At 48.7% G+C, this 18,627-nt stretch overlaps 1 protein-coding gene across 2 annotated transcripts in view; it reads left to right on the top strand.

Annotated features, from left to right (window-relative positions):
* ARID1A (AT-rich interaction domain 1A) overlaps positions 1–18,283 on the top strand; it is a 69,835-nt gene extending 51,552 nt beyond the window's left edge. Inside the window, exons 5-20 of one of the 2 annotated variants that reach the window (XM_061184687.1) lie at positions 72–312; positions 578–667; positions 1,215–1,382; positions 2,114–2,426; positions 4,130–4,275; positions 4,363–4,472; positions 5,656–5,865; positions 8,520–8,727; positions 10,241–10,373; positions 10,551–10,723; positions 11,039–11,189; positions 11,277–11,423; positions 11,508–11,604; positions 12,080–12,971; positions 13,337–13,467; positions 15,224–18,283. In XM_061184687.1, coding sequence (XP_061040670.1) covers positions 72–312; positions 578–667; positions 1,215–1,382; positions 2,114–2,426; positions 4,130–4,275; positions 4,363–4,472; positions 5,656–5,865; positions 8,520–8,727; positions 10,241–10,373; positions 10,551–10,723; positions 11,039–11,189; positions 11,277–11,423; positions 11,508–11,604; positions 12,080–12,971; positions 13,337–13,467; positions 15,224–16,954 — 4,941 coding nt within the window. In that variant the 3' untranslated portion in view covers positions 16,955–18,283. Of the gene's footprint in view, positions 1–71; positions 313–577; positions 668–1,214; positions 1,383–2,113; positions 2,427–4,129; positions 4,276–4,362; positions 4,473–5,655; positions 5,866–8,519; positions 8,728–10,240; positions 10,374–10,547; positions 10,724–11,038; positions 11,190–11,276; positions 11,424–11,507; positions 11,605–12,079; positions 12,972–13,336; positions 13,468–15,223 lie in introns of both variants that reach the window. The other variant, XM_061184686.1, reaches the window with a different exon arrangement.
* The last annotated feature ends 344 nt before the right edge of the window (positions 18,284–18,627 follow it).

Below are 18,627 nucleotides of genomic sequence, written 5' to 3'. Positions count from 1 at the left end.
TAGTAGGATTGTTGAAAAAAGAATCTTTCTGCCTAATACTGCTAATCCATGTCCTTGTCTGTATGTTCCAGGATCTGTCTGGTTCAATAGACGATCTCCCCATGGGGACAGAAGGAGCTCTGAGCCCTGGAGTGAGCACATCAGGGATTTCAAGCAGCCAAGGGGAGCAGAGTAATCCAGCTCAGTCTCCTTTTTCTCCCCATACCTCCCCTCACCTGCCTGGCATCCGAGGCCCCTCCCCGTCCCCAGTCGGCTCTCCTGCCAGTGTTGCTCAGTCTCGCTCAGGACCACTCTCGCCTGCTGCAGTGCCAGGTACCCTTGGGTGCTGACCTTCGGGGAGAGGGAAAGAGGACTGGCCCCCAGCAGTATTAGGGAGCCCCAGCCTTCCACTGGCAGAGAGTTTCCCTTCAGCATTTGAAGAAGGGAGGTGGGAGCCCCTTTGCTGGATCCTTTTGTGAATGGGATGCTGGGAGGTTCTTGGCCTTCTCAGAAGCCATTTCCAGTTCTAACTTGACCTTCTGGCTAGAATTTCCAGGCTTAGCCATAATTGGCTTACTTCTTTCTCTGTCTGGAGCAGGCAACCAGATGCCACCTCGGCCACCCAGTGGCCAGTCGGACAGCATCATGCATCCTTCTATGAACCAATCAAGCATTGCCCAAGATCGAGGTGAGAGGCTGGGCTTCAAGGGAGGGGGGAGCAGTGCCGAGGCAGACCTTTGATTGATTATCTGTGCAACAGCTTTTGGAGAACTGTATAACCATGAAGCTTAGGACAATCTCAGCAGCAGGTTGTGAAGTTAGGATGGGCTTGGCCATCTTGGTGGCTCCAGAATTATGTGCCCCCACAGTCATTCTTTGTTGGTCATGTGTTTTGATGGATTTCCCCCCTACATTGTGCCTAATTTGGTCAGCAAATACTAAATACTCAGCACTGAATCTTTACCCTTTAAATCCTACCTCTTTTTGGGGGGAGAGTGGGGTCATTGCTGTTTGTTTTTTTCAAACCTCCATTTAGTAGAAACAGTTGGTATGCCCTGGTTAATGGCTGTGTCACTTTCGAGGGTGCCTAAAAGAGCACATAATTATACAGCAAATAAGAGCCCCCGTGCAAGTATTTGCTGAAGAAAACGTAGATGGTGAAGTCCTAGGGTAAGGGAGAGCATTTGTGCCCACTGTATTGAGGTACTAACTGTATGGACACTACCCACAAATAGGTTACATGCAGAGGAACCCCCAGATGCCCCAGTACAGTTCCCCCCAGCCCGGGTCGGCCTTATCTCCACGTCAGCCTTCTGGAGGACAGATGCACACAGGCATGGGCTCCTACCAGCAGAACTCCATGGGGAGCTATGGTCCCCAGGGGAGTCAGTACGGCCCACAGGGTGAGTATACTACCGTAGGAGTACCTGGAGGTGAGACGAGAAAAGAGTTCCTTGTTTGATATGCTGCTATCTGGGTTATTAGAGTAGAACTATCCTTTGCCTTAAATCCACCAAGGCCAGGCCCTAAAGTAGGGCAGGGCTGCCATCATGGGAAAGTCCTTGAATATCTCTGAGCCTCTGTTTCATCTGTAAAATGGGGATAAGGTATTTAGCCCAAGACTGAGCACAGACACTTAGTAAATGGTAATTATTGGTTATTAAACTTTTTTGAGTAAATTAGTCCTACTGGAGTAGATCTTTGCTCAAAATCAGCCCTAGATGGATCTAAAGCTGAATTTCTTACACAGAGCATGGAAGATGAGTATGTAGAAAGGAAAGAATTCTGGGAGTTGAAGGGCCTGGATAGCAGCATAGCCAGCCTTGCCTGCCAGACAGCCTTGGTCTGTGCTGTGCTGTCCTTAAGATGAGGGGACGACCGAGGCCTGCCTTTAAATACTCCTGGCCCCACACCCCCACACCCCCACTTTTTCTGTTTTTAAATGGATCATGAAGTTTTGTTGTTGTTGTTGTTGTTGTTGTTTAAAGAGACCATGAAATCGGTCTCTTTCCAGACCAAATATTGAACGATTCCCATTGTTTGTTATCTTTGGAGTTTTAGAGTTGAGTGTTATTAGTGAGTTGCTATTGAGTCACTAACCAAGTCTCTGCATCTTCTCTCCTTCCCCTCCCAGGAGGCTACCCCAGGCAGCCAAACTATAATGCCTTGCCCAATGCTAACTACCCCAGTGCAGGCATGGCTGGAAGCATGAACCCTATGGGTGCTGGAGGTCAGATGCATGGGCAGCCTGGCATCCCACCTTATGGCACACTCCCTCCAGGGAGAATGAGTCATGCCTCCATGGGCAACCGGCCTTATGGCCCTAACATGGCCAATATGCCACCTCAGGTTGGGTCAGGGATGTGTCCCCCACCAGGGGGCATGAACCGGAAAACTCAAGAAACTGCTGTCGCCATGCACGTTGCTGCCAACTCTATCCAGAACAGGTAAGGCCTGGGAAGTGAAGAGGGAGGGTATCAGTGCTAGGAAACTCATTGTAGAGTCATTTAGGTTGTTGAGATACTTCTGGACCTAAATCATGTTATCTTGGTAAATATGCATTTTATTGAGAGCTCTTTAGAAAACCAGGTTTCTTTACAGTGAAAAATACAGCAGAAATGCTGATTTGTAAGCATCTTAGATTGGTATCAAATTTCACATGACCAGATATCATATGTAAAAAACTTTATAAAGTATACATTATTTTGATTAGTAAAATAAGTCTTCAGAGTTTATTTCTTCTGCCAGTCTAGCTTCTTGGTTTCCAAAAGGATTTTTTTTTAATGCAATTTTATTTATTTCTTTGTTTGTTTATTTATTTTTGGCTGCGTTGGGTCTTTGTTGCTGCACGCGGGCTTTCTCTAGTTGCGACGAATGGGGGCTACTCTTCGTTGCGGTGCCCGGGCTTCTCATTGTGGTGGCTTCTCTTGTTGCGGAGCATGGGCTCTAGGCGCGCGGGCTTCAGTAGTTGTGGCACGTGGGCTCAGTAGTTGTGGCTTGCGGGCTCTAGAGTGCAGGCTCAGTAGTTGTGGTGCACGGGCTTAGTTGCTCCGCAGCATGTGGGATCTTCCTGGACCAGGGCTTGAACCCGTGCCCCCTGCACTGGCAGGCGGATTCTTAACCACTGCGCCACTAGGGAAGCCCTCCAAAAGGATTTTTAATGATTCACATGATTTGGATCTACGATGTAAGAAATGGAGGATGGTGAGGTTGTGGTTTGCCATTTCTCCTACTCTTCTGTGTGGTCCTGTGTATTTGACTCTGGTGCAAAAGTGCAGAAGGCTCATGTGATTTGGTTTAATGACTTCAAGATTCATCTCTTCTTCCGTGGCCACTGACTTCAGTGACTGTGATTCTACTGTTTTTGAGGATTCCGTCTGTGTACCCCACTGTTGGTGCCTACAGTTCTTAAAGTGACTCTTCCTGGGATGTTGATGAACCACGGTAGAATAGGGTGATTGACTATAAAGAGGTGGATTTGGTAGTACTTCAGAATGAGGGAAGCACAAAGTTTGCAGTAGGCCCATCAAGAAAGAATACAAAGGGGAGTTCCCTGGTGGCCTAGTGTTCAGGATTTTGGGCTTTCACCGCCGTGGCCCTGGTTCAGTCCCTGGTCAGGGAACTGAGATCCCGCAAGCCGTGCAACGCGGCCAAAAAATAAATAAATAAGGGTTTTTTGAGGTATAATTTTAAAAATAAAATAAAATAAAAAGAATGCAAAGCCCCTACAGGTGCCATACTGTGAGTTTGGTTGGAGTGACATGACAGAGTAATAAAATTGAGCATTTAATCTAGGCCTTTTGCCATAGTGAGGGCCCTTAAATGGAACACAGCTTGACTTTGGAGATGCCTTAAAAGGAGGCAGTATTTAAGAGACACCATAAGACTCCATTCTTCAAGGAGTGTATCCTTTAAAATTGAGCTATGATTTCCTTTTGGGAGCTTGAACCCTCATAGAACCGTTTGTGGGTGGTAGAAGATAAGAATATCTCTGTGCATGTTTGTGGTTTGCGGGAGCCATAAACTTTTTCCTTGTAAGCCTAACTAGATGATCTTGGCTCACACAGCCCTATTTAGCTCAAGTCCAAATCTGAAAGCTTAGTGTCTCTAACTCTCGTCTCTCTCTCACACTTTGCATCTTCTTCCTCAGGCCACCAGGCTACCCCAATATGAATCAAGGGGGCATAATGGGAACTGGACCTCCCTATGGACAAGGGATTAATAGTATGGCTGGCATGATCAACCCTCAGGGACCCCCATATCCCATGGGTGGAACCATGGCCAACAATTCAGCAGGTAAGTCCTAGTCATTGTTCACCCCAAGGATTTCTTCCAAAGTGATCTTCATGTCACCAACCTATTGGACTTTTTTCTCTTTTATAGGGATGGCAGCCAGCCCAGAGATGATGGGTCTTGGGGATGTCAAGTTAACTCCAGCCACCAAAATGAACAACAAAGCAGATGGGACACCCAAGACGGAATCTAAATCCAAGGTAATGATTTATATCTTGACCCCTCAACTTTCTGTCCCATCCTTTCAGTGATAGGAAGGAAAAAGAAGAGAGGATGATTAGATTCCAGCCTTTTATGACACCAACTAGATAATCTTGGAACAGGGTGCTGTCGCCTCTTCTTACCATGAAGGGTCCCAGGATAATAGTTCACTGAATTAGGTTTGAATTAACCTAAGGGGTCCTAACGTAAATAACATGTTCTCACAGCTGTCTGATATGGAGGAAATGCCAGACCTGCAGAGTAGAATTCTCTGCACTGCTCTCTCTGAAACTGTGACCCCTGTCCTTATGCACTGATAGATGGTGTATGCCATGGGGCACTAGTTCTTCTCTTCCTGGACCTTACTCAGAACAGCAGGAATGGTTGGTGCCCTACGTTCTGTAAAGTGGGAGACGAGGCAGGTGGGGTTTGGGTCCTTGGCCTCTCTTAGGTTGGTCCTGAGTGTGCGATTGGTTGGGCTGTGTGGCATTCTGGGGACCTGCTCAGTACTTAAGTCATTTAAAATATTTCGGCCCTTTGTCATACCTCATTTTCCCCAGCTTATAAAGTAGGGGAAATAAAAAGCATAGCTGCCACCTCTTGTGGACGTTCACCTCTGGCTTCCAGACTCTTTTAGTCATCCTCATGTCTTGGATAGGCTATCCAAAGCCATTCAAGCAGGACCCTTCCTTTCTTGAGAGGAGGAAGAGTTCATTTTCAGTTTAGTCAGTTGTCTCAAGGTCATGTTTTGTGTTTCTTGAGTTCTCTGAAACAGCCTGTAAAAGTGTGTCCAGGCTCCTGGGTAGTAGTATGGGAGTAGTGACATTGATGTCAGGTGGACAAGGGTTTGACTCTCAGTCCTGCTACTTAAAAGCTATGAGATCTTAGGCATGGCCTCCTTGTGCCTGCTACCTTACCTTTTAAGAGAAGGATAATTTTTAATACCTAATGTGTAAAGGCCTCTAGCACAGCGCTCAATACATAACATATATAGGCAGTGTTAGCTTTCTTTCTTTACAGGAACGTCTAGCTCCCTTTTGGTTTTTGTGAAGGCAGTGCAGATGTTAGTGACCACCCCAGAATGAGAAGCTTTACCGCTGCCCTAATCAAGGGATTTCTAAGACCCCTAGCATAGGCTTTGAATCTGACCAGTTCCTAAGAATCTTGACCTGCCCCTTTCAGAAATCCAGTTCTTCTACTACAACCAATGAGAAGATCACCAAGTTGTATGAGCTGGGTGGTGAGCCTGAGAGGAAGATGTGGGTGGACCGTTATCTGGCCTTCACGGAGGAGAAGGCCATGGGCATGACAAATCTGCCTGCTGTGGGTAGGAAACCTCTGGACCTGTACCGCCTCTATGTGTCTGTGAAGGAAATTGGTGGATTGACTCAGGTGAGTGCCTGGCACTTGGCTTCCCCTGTGGTTTCAACAAGCCTCTCTCTAGGTACTCAGTGGCATCACTGGTGCCATGCATCCCACAGGCACATCACCCTCTCCTGCTGCTCTCTGAGTCACATACTGACAGACCAGGGAGCTCGGGCCTTCCAGAAGATAAGGCAAAGGGAGGAGGCTGAGACCTCCATGGGTAGTGTAAAGCATTAGCATTAACTTACCATGTGTCCAGAGTCCCCCTGGGTTGCAAAAATCGGGCAAGTCTGTGGGCATTCTGATTCCATGGCAGGCAGTTTGGAGTAGTAGACAAGGGCAAGGTTCAGAGATGGGTCTGGTTTTGAATTCTTTTTTAGCCACTTACGATATATGTGACCTTAATCAAGGTGTATAACTACTCTGAGCCCTCGTTTTTCTTATTTGTAATGTAGGGACAGTGTGTATCCTGTTAAAAGACTGTCGAAAGCTGGGGATAATCAAACAAAGCTTTCAGCAAAGATTTCTGCCACATAAATTGGTCTACAAGATGGTACAAGGGAAGCCAGAGTAGTTGCTGATCCTTTCATTCTAGAAAGCTTCCCAATGGAGATGGGATTTCAGGAGCTATTAAATAGAAATAGTTTATGAAGGAAGAAGTAGGTGGGAAATTGTGTTTAGTCACTCTGTATGGGAGACTTAAATGATTGGGTTAATCTCCACTGGAAACCTCTGAACTGAGCACCACCTTGAGCCTTGCACCTGCCCTAATAACTTATATCTTTGTTTTACACTCAACCCAGGAGTCAAACAGGTGAGGCAACGCTGGCAGACAGCCCACTGTGCCTTGCAAACTTTCCTCCTATGTATGTTCTGTAGTTATCATACCAGGAGCCTGCTCTTGGATCTGAGTGTGTGGCTGAGCTCAGGGGGAGGCGTCGTGGGGAGGGGTGTATTCCAAACCTTCTAAATCAGAAGAGAAAACAGCTGTCACCAGCAGAAAAGAAAATGATTGGAATGAAGCCAACCAACAGTCAGTTATGAATTCCTTCTCCCTCAGGCTTTATTCCCCTCCCCCACAAAAGGAAAACAAAATAAAACAAGACACGTGCACACCACCACATAACGAGCATGGGAAGCCGAACCACAGCAGGCTTCTGAGGTGACCCTGGGTTCATTCCTGCCATTCTCCCTGGTATTGAGCTCTTGTAGTCAGGGCTCTTCTACCTGTAGGGAAAGGGGGCATTGGGTTAGGTTTGGCAAACTGTTGATTGTGTGGGCTTGTGGATTCACTGGACCTAAGATGAGGTATAGAGGGAGTCCCAAAGCCTGGGTCTGTCTTCCAGTTTGCAGAAGGTTGCCAACCTTTTAGATGCAGTGATGTGATTGAACTCTAAAGACAGAGTTCAGAGGAGAAAGAGTGCTGTTACAAGTTAGTTTCTGAAGGCTCCAAGAAGGCAAAAGATGAGTCCTGAGCTTTTCTGAAGGATTAGTAGGGTTTAGGTAGAGGCGGGGGCCATTCCAGTTGACTGGCCCAGATGGCATGCTGATGGGAAAGAGTCTGGAGTATACCCTACCAGTGCCACCTCCAACCTTCAAGACTCTGCTCAGATATTGCCTGCTCTAGGAAGTGTTCATCTAGGTTGTTCCTTTCTTTGCTTCCTTATCACTCTTCTCTGGTGTCACAGGTACCAGACCAGCAGGTATCAAAACATATTGAACTCCTTGTGGATTGGGACTGGAAAGCCAGTGTTTCTAACCTTGAGAGACAGGCTTATCACATGGTGGATGAATAAACATAAGAGTACATGAAGGGGACTTCCCTGGCGGTCCAGTGGTTAAGACTCCGCGCTTCCATTGCAGGGAGCATGGGATCCATCCCTGGTTGGGGAACTAAGATCCCACATGTCACGTAGCGCTGCCAAAAAAAAAAAGAATACGTGAAGAAGGAGACCTGCCTGGCTAAAGCAGGCAGACCTAGTGTAGGGACTGGGGGACTGGCCTTGCTCAGTGTGTGCTGAAGCTGAGGAGAGGAGGCAGAACTGTAGGCCGGCCGCTGGGAAGGGGCAAAGAAGTCATAGGGCCTGAAGCATCTCCCGGACAATCAAGACAGTGACTGCTGAGGGAAAGGGGCTTGTAGTTATGTCATTGAGATGCAGGGAGCAGTGACGCAAGAATATCAAATTTGCAAGGAGCCCCACACTGAGAAAAAGAATCAGATATGAAAACCCCCAGTTTGACAAAGTGAAAGTCAAGCAGGGTGGTCGTTGATATTGCCACACGTCTCCATTTTATAAAATGTTAGTTTTTATCAGAGCATTTAAAATATGATTTGGATCTGATGGTGATTTGCACATCATTTCTCATCAGTACACTTGTGTAAAGCAAAGCCCATACCTTCTGAATTCCATTCTCTCTAATAGTGATGTAAAGTTTGCCCTATTTTGAATAAGCACTGTCTGACAGTTGCAGTGATCTGTGGATAAAACCTGCTGAGGGTAGAGGGAAGCCATGGATTTAATGTTTATTGTGGACGCTCCACCAAGCAAGGTTAACTTTTGTGGTTAACTGAGAACTGTGATATCACAAGATGAGTACCTGGTAGCCTGATGGGGTTTGGGGTATGTGGGCAGGAAGACCAGATGGAAGATGCACCCCAACTCTTCTGGTTGGTTGTACAGGTCAACAAGAACAAAAAATGGCGGGAACTTGCGACCAACCTCAATGTCGGCACCTCAAGCAGTGCTGCCAGCTCCTTGAAAAAGCAGTACATCCAATGTCTCTATGCCTTTGAGTGCAAGATCGAACGGGGAGAAGACCCTCCCCCAGACATCTTTGCAGCTGCTGATTCCAAGAAGTCCCAGCCCAAGATCCAGCCTCCCTCTCCTGGTAAGGATTGGGTGAGCAGCCTCACCAAGGCTCACCCTTCAAGGGTAGCATTCAATGGACTTGAGGACATGGGGAGTGGGAAGGGTAAGCTGGGACAAAGTGAGAGAGTGGCATGGACATATATACACTACCAAATGTAAAACAGATAGCTAGTGGGAAGCAGCCGCATAGCACAGGGAGATCAGCTCGGTGCTTTGTGACCACCTAGAGGGGTGGGAGAGGGAGGGTGGGAGAGGGAGGGTGGGAGGGAGATGCAAGAGGGAGGGGATATGGGCATATATGTATATGTATAGCTGATTCACTTTGTTATACAGCAGCAACTAACACAACATTGTAAAGCAATTATACTCCAATAAAGATGTTTAAAAAAAAATGAAAAAAATAAAAGGGTAGCATTCAAGGGTCCAGGTTCCTTATTCACCAGTGCCTGCCACCAGGGATGTGTGCTTTGCCCTGTCCAGCACAGAGCTTAACAGGTTGGCAGACTAAAGAGCGGGCAGTGGCGACTCCCTTGGGAGATAGTTTGCAGCAGCCCTTAAGTTTTAATTTTCATTGTGCACCTGGCATCTTGCCAAATGTTTGTAAACTAGTGAGTGGGAGGGACACCAAAGGAGTCGGGAAATCTGACAAATAGCAGCGAGGCAGGGCCATCTGGGAGCTTTGGCTCACTGATGTCAGCGCCTTAGAATGCAGCTCAGACTAGAGCCCTGAATTCCCCAGGGAGCTGAGATGGTAATGAATGGGAAGGAGGGGGTGGGGAGGGAACATGAATGGAGCTCTCTGCTGGGAGTGCCTCTGCCCACCCTCCTTTCTGAGAGGAGGATGGGGCCTGGACAAGCATGGGGAGGGAAGAAGGCCAGGGCTCCTAGAAGGTGGGTGTAAACACATGCGCCCTGGTGGTGACCTCTGAGGGTATAGTGAGTGCCTGAGATGACTCATCAGCTGGGGAGGCCTAAGCAGTGGGATATCTGCTGCTGGGAATGGTAGCTAATGGAAACATTAATTATGGGTAGTTCTGTGCTCATCAGCTTAAGGGAACATTTGAAACTGCACAGTGACACTGGGTTAGATGCTTGAGAATAGGAGTTCCTGGGCTCCTACAGTGTTCTGCAGGTTTGGGGCAAGATGGAACCTCCCCACCCAGCATTCCAGGGCCTCTTACTGGAAGCTTGTGTACCAGCATTACAAGGTGTAATAGGTTAGGTAGGGTCCTTGGGGGAAGTAAAGAAAAGTAGTCAGGGAAGCTGACAGACTCAAGGAATCACCAGCATGTTGATGGCATCGCCACACCACTCCCGGTCTCCAAATGTGAACAGCCGCAAAAAGCGATAGCGCTCTCAAATTTCCTTCATTATTACTGGCCTTGCAGATCCTCTCTTGAGAAGGGTTATTTAGGTCTTAAAGAACCCTAGTTCTAGCCTTATAACGATCTGCTTCAAAGAGATCCTAGGGCATTTGTGTGTTGCTGTGAGAGTTAAACACTTTCCTGCTCACCCTGCATCTCTGTCCACAGCGGGATCAGGGTCAATGCAGGGGCCACAGACACCTCAGTCAACCAGCAGTTCCATGGCAGAAGGGGGAGACCTGAAGCCACCAACTCCAGCATCCACACCACACAGCCAGATCCCCCCCTTGCCAGGCATGAGGTAAGGCCTGGAGCAGCGACAGGTGGTTTGGGGGGCCCTGGACAGAAGTGCATGAGCTCCTGTGCAGCCCAGGGCGGTCCCCGCTCTGCCTGTCCAACCAGTGACTCCCACGTGCCTTGCATTATCGGAGGAATTCCTTTATTTGGGGTCTAATTGGCTTTCCTCACTCTGGAGCAGGAGCAATTCGGTCGGGATCCAGGATGCCTTTCCTGATGGAAGTGACCCCACATTCCAAAAGCGGAATTCCATGACTCCAAACCCTGGGTACCAGCCCAGTATGAATACCTCTGACATGATGGGGCGCATGTCCTACGAGCCAAATAAGGATCCTTATGGCAGCATGAGGAAAGGTGACCAACTGCTGTTGGCCTTACGTCCTTGAGGACAGGGGAATTGTGGGTGGGGGGGGTAATCTTGAGAGTGATTTAAGGTTTCTTGTCAAGCCACCCTCTCTTCTTGTCTCCCTCTCCCTGGCCTCACCTTGTCATCCCTTTATAAGTATGTCTTCTTTGCTGGTTGGGGCCTTTTTAGATCTCTGTTAAAGACCTGTTAGTTGGAACAAACCTGAGCTCTGAAGAGGGCCTGGGTCTTTGGGGCAGGCAAGGTATAGGCTGCTAGACCTACTGACCAACCAGTTTGCTCACCGTCTTCCCTTTTGCTCTTAGCTCCAGGGAGTGATCCCTTCATGTCCTCAGGTCAGGGCCCTAACGGCGGGATGGGGGACCCCTACAGTCGAGCTGCCGGCCCTGGGCTGGGAAATGTGGCAATGGGACCGCGACAGCACTATCCCTATGGAGGTCCTTATGACAGAGTGAGGTAAGCACGCCCCACCTCCCACCCCCCATCCCGCACCAGCACCCCACAGCTATCATGGACTCAACCTGCTTCTCCAATTTTGTTTAGGACGGAGCCCGGAATAGGACCCGAGGGAAACATGGGCACTGCAGCCCCACAGCCGAATCTCATGCCTTCCAACCCAGACTCGGGGATGTATTCTCCTAGCCGTTACCCCGCGCAGCCGCAGCCGCAGCCGCAGCCGCAGCAGCAACGGTAAGTAAAGCCTGGTCTCAGTGCCACTGGGGCTCAGGCTTCCCCACTTCCCACCCTGATCCTCTGTTTCTCTCCTTCCTCCAGACATGATTCCTATGGCAATCAGTTCTCCGCTCAAGGCACCCCTTCCAGCAGCCCCTTCCCCAGCCAGCAGACCACAATGTATCAGCAGCAGCAGCAGGTGAGGAGGGTAGCGGGTGAGCTGACACACAGGTTCCCCCGAGAGCCAGTTAGAAGGCTAAGTTGTGCAGTCTGTGAAGCCCACTTGAGATTCTTTGGTGTTCTTCTCCCACCCCGACGGCCGGTTCTGTCTGAAGAGCCAGGCCCTCAGTCTCTTCCCTGTTTGGAGTCTAGTCCCGTCTCTAGTTCTCCAAAAGGGTTAGAAACAGGCCTTATTTTGATTTTTGAACTTTTCCACATTTTTCTACTTAGAGCAAGGGAGAGCCAGAGGGAATAGAGAATGATTCTTGCTTTCAGAAACAACTTCAAAAGATAACTCATAAAGGTGATTCCTTTGTTCCCTTGGAGTCTGTGTCCTCTCTTCTAGAGGGGCAGAAGTAAGCCCAGCAGGTGTCTGGTGTAGCATCTGGGCAGCGGTGGGTCTTGTGTCCCTGAGTGCAGAGTATTAACCTTTCCTCTGCTTGTCCCCGTCTTAGAATTACAAGCGGCCGATGGATGGCACATACGGCCCTCCTGCCAAGCGGCACGAAGGGGAGATGTACAGTGTGCCATACAGCACGGGGCAGGGGCAGCCCCAGCAGCAGCAGTTGCCCCCAGCCCAGCCCCAGCCTGCCAGCCAGCAACAAGCTGCTCAGCCTTCCCCTCAGCAAGATGTGTACAACCAGTATGGCAATGCCTATCCTGCCACTGCCGCCGCTGCTACTGAGCGCCGACCAGCAGGCGGCCCCCAGAACCAGTTTCCATTCCAGTTTGGCCGAGACCGTGTCTCAGCACCCCCTGGCTCCAGTGCCCAACAGAACATGCCACCGCAGATGATGGGCGGCCCCATACAGGCATCGGCTGAGGTTGCTCAGCAAGGCACCATGTGGCAGGGGCGTAATGACATGACCTACAATTACGCCAACAGGCAGAGCACGGGCTCTGCCCCGCAAGGCGCTGCCTATCATGGCGTGAACCGAACAGAGGAAATGCTGCACACGGATCAGAGAGCCAACCATGAAGGCCCATGGCCTTCCCATGGCACACGCCAGCCCCCATATGGTCCTTCTGCCCCCGTGCCCCCCATGACAAGGCCCCCTCCATCCAACTACCAGCCCCCACCAAGCATGCAGAATCACATTCCTCAGGTATCCAGCCCTGCTCCCCTGCCCCGGCCAATGGAGAACCGCACCTCTCCTAGCAAGTCTCCATTCCTGCACTCTGGGATGAAGATGCAGAAGGCAGGTCCCCCAGTACCTGCCTCACACATAGCACCTGCCCCTGTGCAGCCCCCTATGATTCGGCGGGACATCACCTTCCCACCTGGCTCTGTTGAAGCCACACAGCCTGTGTTGAAGCAGAGGAGGCGGCTCACGATGAAAGACATCGGTAAGGAGACCTCCTTGATTGGGTTGCTTAATCTGCCTCTTTACCTCTTGTTCATTGTTCTCTCTCCATCCTGATGTTCTGGATGAATTAAAATCTGGTCCAGTGTTGACTAAAATAGAGCCAAAAAACTTTGGGTAAGGAAGAAAGCAGCTGATGTCAGGCTTTACTAAAGGAATTGCCACACAGTGATGTCCTAAGAGAGCCTAGAAGCCATGAGGGGCAGATGTGTGTCATCTCCCAGATTGGAACTGCCTCTCACCATGTGTTCTCTTCAGAGTAGCCTGACTGATGAGCCAGCTCTGGGGTGGGGGGCGCCTCCTGCCAACCTGGGCTTGGTGGATGGACGACGTGGAGGTTTATTTCAGGAACCCCGGAGGCATGGCGGGTAATGATGTCCCTCAAGTCTGGGCTGCTGGCAGAGAGCACGTGGGCATTAGACACCATTAACATCCTGCTGTATGATGACAACAGCATCATGACTTTCAACCTCAGTCAGGTGAGTACAGGTGCTCGGGGAAGATTGGGAGGGCCTGAGATCTTCTTGAAGTAGATGATGCTAAGTGACCAGGGAATTAAGCCACCCTGGCCAACATGGTCTCCTTTCTCTCACTTGCTGTCTGATACCTTCTATGCCAGTACTTTGCCACCAGCCATGGGCCTAGAATACTGAGAACAATAATAATTTGTGTAATTTAGTCAATCAGGATTGACTTCAGGGGGAGAAACTTGTTGGTGTTGGTAAGAAATGCAGATTCTGTTGATGTCAGTAAGGACACCATATTTTCTAGACTACCAAGAAGAACCTATGGTCTCTGTCAGTGAATAGAGCAGTTTCTTTATTTTCCCTTTCTTTCTTCATCCACTCCGAATAGAAGAGGTCTTTCTTGATCCCATTTTTCCTAAGGTGTAGAATGGGAAGTGTAAAGAAGTGCACGCTGCTGGGCGGGGGCTGGGGGGGGGCAGTTAATGCAGAGGTGGTTTTCCAGACCTTTTCTCCATAGACACGCACCTGGAGTTTTCTCAGCTGGGAAGAGTTTCTGCTGCAATATCCTACTCTTTCTTTTGATCATCCTCAGCACCTACCAGCCCATCTGTTAAGGAGTTGACTAGGGGGGCATTGTTATTAATAGTTCCCATTTACTGTGCCCTCACTTTGTGCTAGGTACTTCATATTTTCTTTTGTGTCATCCTCACTGCAGCCTTCTGAGGCAGATGTGGCCTCTTAGAGATGAGTAAATAGGCTCAGAGTCTTATCTTTGCCCAGGTTCACACAGCTGTTAGCAGTCTTTCTGAATCCAAAGCCTGCTTCCCATGAGAAGGAAAAGGAACAAATATTGATTGAGCAATTTCCATAAGCCAGGCACTTGACATATTCCATTTAGACGTTAGAACAACCCTGTAAAGTTTTAGGAATGTGCATCATTTTCAGTGGAAAGATAGGAAAGCTACAGCTCAGAGAGTTTAAATCATACAGATAGTTCCTAGAAAAGCCAAAATTCAAACCTGAAACTTTTTTTTAAGTCTAAAGCCCTGTTTTTTCCTTTCTGCTATACTCTTTAGCCAAGAGATTAATCTGACTGGAGATTAATGTTTTCTGCTAGGAGTAGTAAATGGCCTGTACAGGATCTAAGCTGAAATTTGGGTCTGTCTAGCACCAGCTTGGAACAGTGTTTAGAGAATATAAGCCTCATCCCACTCATTATGTTACATGATGCACAGAGGTCCAGCCTCCTGGAAAAGTTGGGGAGCTTGGGGAAGAGAGCAGATGAACATCTGTCCACCCTGCATTGTGTTGGAAGGTGTTATCCCATCATGCCTAGCCTTGGGCTCCACTTGGCAGTGGAATGTAGAGAGCGTCCTAAGAGGGACAATGGCAGTGACCAACGGGTAGGAAACTGGGCCTGGTGAAGAGAAGCAGAAATTGGTTGAGAAAGGTGAGGCTGAGAGGTGGGTGGCACTGGTAGGTGAGGTGCAGAGTTGCTGGTCAGCGATCCATCTGCTGAGGCAGGCTTGTGTGAAGATTGTTTGGGCAGAAGGAAGAACTTTGTGCTAAGCAGAGGAGAGTTCAAGTGACTTGCTTTGTGGAGGGCCTTTGGGAAAGGAGAACTCTGACTCTCCCAGTGATGCAGACATCTGACCTAGAAGCGAAGAGGGGAGATTAGATTGAAAACCTTGGCAGGCCTCTCAAGTCAAGGATTCTCTTCTTAGCCCACTTTTCTCCCTTAATTTATTTCCTGTTCTTTCTCTTCTAGCTCCCAGGGTTGCTAGAGCTCCTTGTGGAATATTTCCGACGTTGCCTGATTGAGATCTTTGGCATTTTAAAGGAGTATGAGGTGGGTGACCCAGGACAGAGAACACTACTGGACCCTGGGAGATTCAGCAAAGCGTCTAGTCCAGCTCCTGTGGAGGGGGAGGAGGAGGAAGACCTTCTAGGTCCTAAACTAGAGGAGGAAGAAGAGGAGGAGGTAATTGAAAATGATGAGGAGATGGCCTTTGCGGGCAAGGACAAAGCCGCCTCAGAGAATAGTGAGGAGAAACTGATTAGTAAGTTTGACAGGCTTCCAGTAAAGATCGTGCAAAAGAATGACCCGTTTGTGGTGGACTGCTCAGATAAGCTTGGGCGCGTGCAGGAGTTTGACAGTGGCTTGCTGCACTGGCGGATTGGTGGGGGGGACACCACTGAGCATATCCAGACCCACTTTGAGAGCAAAACAGAGCTGCTGCCTTCCCGGCCTCATGTACCCTGCCCACCAGTCACTCGGAAGTATGTCACAGCAGTAGCGGGTACACCAGGGACAACAGAGCAGGAGGGCCCCCCGACCGATGGCCCTCCAGAAAAACGGATCACAGCCACTATGGATGACATGTTGTCCACCCGGTCTAGCACGTTGACCGAGGAGGGAGCTAAGAGTGTAGAGGCCACCAAGGAAAGCAGCAAGTTCCCATTTGGCATCAGCCCAGCACAGAGCCATCGGAACATCAAGATCCTAGAGGATGAACCCCACAGTAAAGATGAGACCCCACTGTGTACCCTTCTGGACTGGCAGGATTCCCTTGCCAAACGCTGCGTCTGTGTCTCCAATACCATCCGAAGTCTGTCATTTGTGCCAGGCAACGACTTCGAGATGTCCAAACACCCGGGGCTGCTGCTGATCCTGGGCAAGCTCATCCTTCTGCACCACAAGCACCCAGAACGGAAGCAGGCGCCACTGACTTACGAGAAGGAGGAGGAGCAGGACCAAGGGGTGAGCTGCAACAAAGTGGAGTGGTGGTGGGACTGCTTGGAGATGCTTCGGGAAAATACCTTGGTCACGCTCGCCAACATTTCGGGGCAGTTGGACCTCTCCCCATACCCCGAGAGCATTTGCCTGCCTGTCCTGGATGGACTCCTACACTGGGCAGTCTGCCCTTCAGCTGAAGCCCAGGACCCCTTCTCCACCCTGGGCCCCAACGCTGTCCTCTCCCCCCAGAGACTGGTCTTGGAAACCCTCAGCAAACTCAGCATCCAGGACAACAATGTGGACCTGATCCTGGCCACACCCCCCTTCAGCCGCCTGGAGAAGTTGTATAGCACCATGGTGCGCTTCCTCAGTGACCGAAAGAACCCGGTGTGCCGGGAGATGGCTGTAGTACTGCTAGCCAACCTGGCACAGGGTGACAGCCTGGCAGCCCGTGCCATTGCAGTGCAGAAAGGCAGCATCGGCAACCTCCTGGGCTTCCTGGAGGATAGCCTTGCTGCCACACAGTTCCAGCAGAGCCAGGCCAGCCTGCTCCACATGCAGAACCCGCCCTTTGAGCCAACTAGTGTGGACATGATGCGACGGGCTGCCCGTGCGCTGCTGGCCCTGGCCAAGGTGGACGAGAACCACTCGGAGTTCACGCTGTACGAGTCACGGCTGTTGGACATCTCGGTATCACCGTTGATGAACTCATTGGTTTCACAAGTCATTTGCGATGTACTGTTTTTGATTGGCCAGTCATGACAGCCGTGGGACACCTCCCTCCCTGTGTGCGTGTGCGTGTGTGGAGAACTTAGAAACTGACTGTTGCCCTTTATTTATGCAAAACCACCTCAGAATCCAGTTTACCCTGTGCTGTCCAGCTTCTCCCTTGGAAAAAAAGTCTCTCCTATTTCTCTTTCCTCTTCCTTCTCGCCCCTTCTTCCTCCCCATCTTTCTATTCCCCGTCCTCACTTTACTCCCCTCAGGACCCTGCCCTATTTGAAAAGACAAAGCTCTGCCTACATAGAAGACTTTTTTTATTTTAACCAAAGTTACTGTCGTTTACAGTGAGTTTGGGGAAAAAAAATAAAAATAAAAATGGCTTTCCCAGTCCTTGCATCAAGGGGATGCCACATTTCATAATGTTTTTAATGGTTAAAAAAAACAAAAAAAAAAAACAAAAAAAAAAGGAAAAAAAAAAACAAAAAAACCCCTGAAGGACAAAAATGGTGACTGCTGAACTGTGTATGGTTTATTGTTGTACATTCACAATCTTGCAGGAACCGAGAAGTTCGCAGTTGTGGACAAACCCTGTTCACTGGAGAGGCCTGTGCAGTAGAGTGTAGACCCTTTCATGTACTGTACTGTACACCTGATACTGTAAACATACTGTAATAATAATGTCTCACATGGAAACAAGAGAAAACGCTGGGTCAGCAGCAAGCTGTAGTTTTTAAAAATGTTTTTAGTTAAACGTTGAGGAGAAAAAAAAAAAAAGGCTTTTCCCCCAAAGTATCATGTGTGAACCTACAACACCCTGACCTCTTTCTCTCCTCCTTGATTGTATGAATAACCCTGAGATCACCTCTTAGAACTGGTTTTAACCTTTAGCTGCAGCGGCTGCGCTGCCACGTGTGTATATATATGACGTTGTACATTGCACATACCCTTGGATCCCCACAGTTTGGTCCCCCTCCCAGCTACCCCTTTATAGTATGACGAGTTAACAAGTTGGTGACCTGCACAAAGCGAGACACAGCTATTTAATCTCTTGCCAGACATCGCCCCTCTTGGTGCGATGCTGTACAGGTCTCTGTAAAAAGTCCTTGCTGTCTCAGCAGCCAATCAACTTATAGTTTATTTTTTTCTGGGTTTTTGTTTTGTTTTGTTTTCTTTCTAATCGAGGTGTGAAAAAGTTCTAGGTTCAGTTGAAGTTCCTGATGAAGAAACACAATTGAGATTTTTTCAGTGATAAAATCTGCATATTTGTATTTCAAACAATGTAGCTAAAACTTGATGTAAATTCCTCCTTTTTTCCTTTTTTGGCTTAATGAATATCATTTATTCAGTATGAAATCTTTATACTATATGTTCCACGTGTTAAGAATAAATGTACATTAAATCTTGGTAAGACGTTTGTGAAGCTTTTTATTTTTAAACTGTTTAAAATCTTGACCCTTTTGGGGGTGTTGGGGAGCTAGTCCTGTTCTTGCGAGTCCCCCTTGGTATACTCTCTCCCTAAATGGTGGCATCCTGGACCCTGTCATTTCTGCACCATATTCACTTGACCTTCCACAGTGTAAGTCTGACTTTAAGAAAGCTCTAGAGATGATTTTACCTGCAAGAAGAAGTTCTAGGCATAAAAAGCTTGTTAGCCTCTTGAAGTAAAGTGGGTTTAAGTAGCCAAAGAAATTGATGATACTCTAGGAAAAAAC

The sequence above is a fragment of the Eubalaena glacialis genome, chromosome 3, assembly GCF_028564815.1.
Source record: "Eubalaena glacialis isolate mEubGla1 chromosome 3, mEubGla1.1.hap2.+ XY, whole genome shotgun sequence".
Taxonomy (NCBI): Eukaryota; Metazoa; Chordata; class Mammalia; order Artiodactyla; family Balaenidae; genus Eubalaena; species Eubalaena glacialis.
The sequence above is the reverse complement of the archived record's forward strand: the minus strand, read 5'-3'. Positions and strand labels throughout refer to the sequence as shown.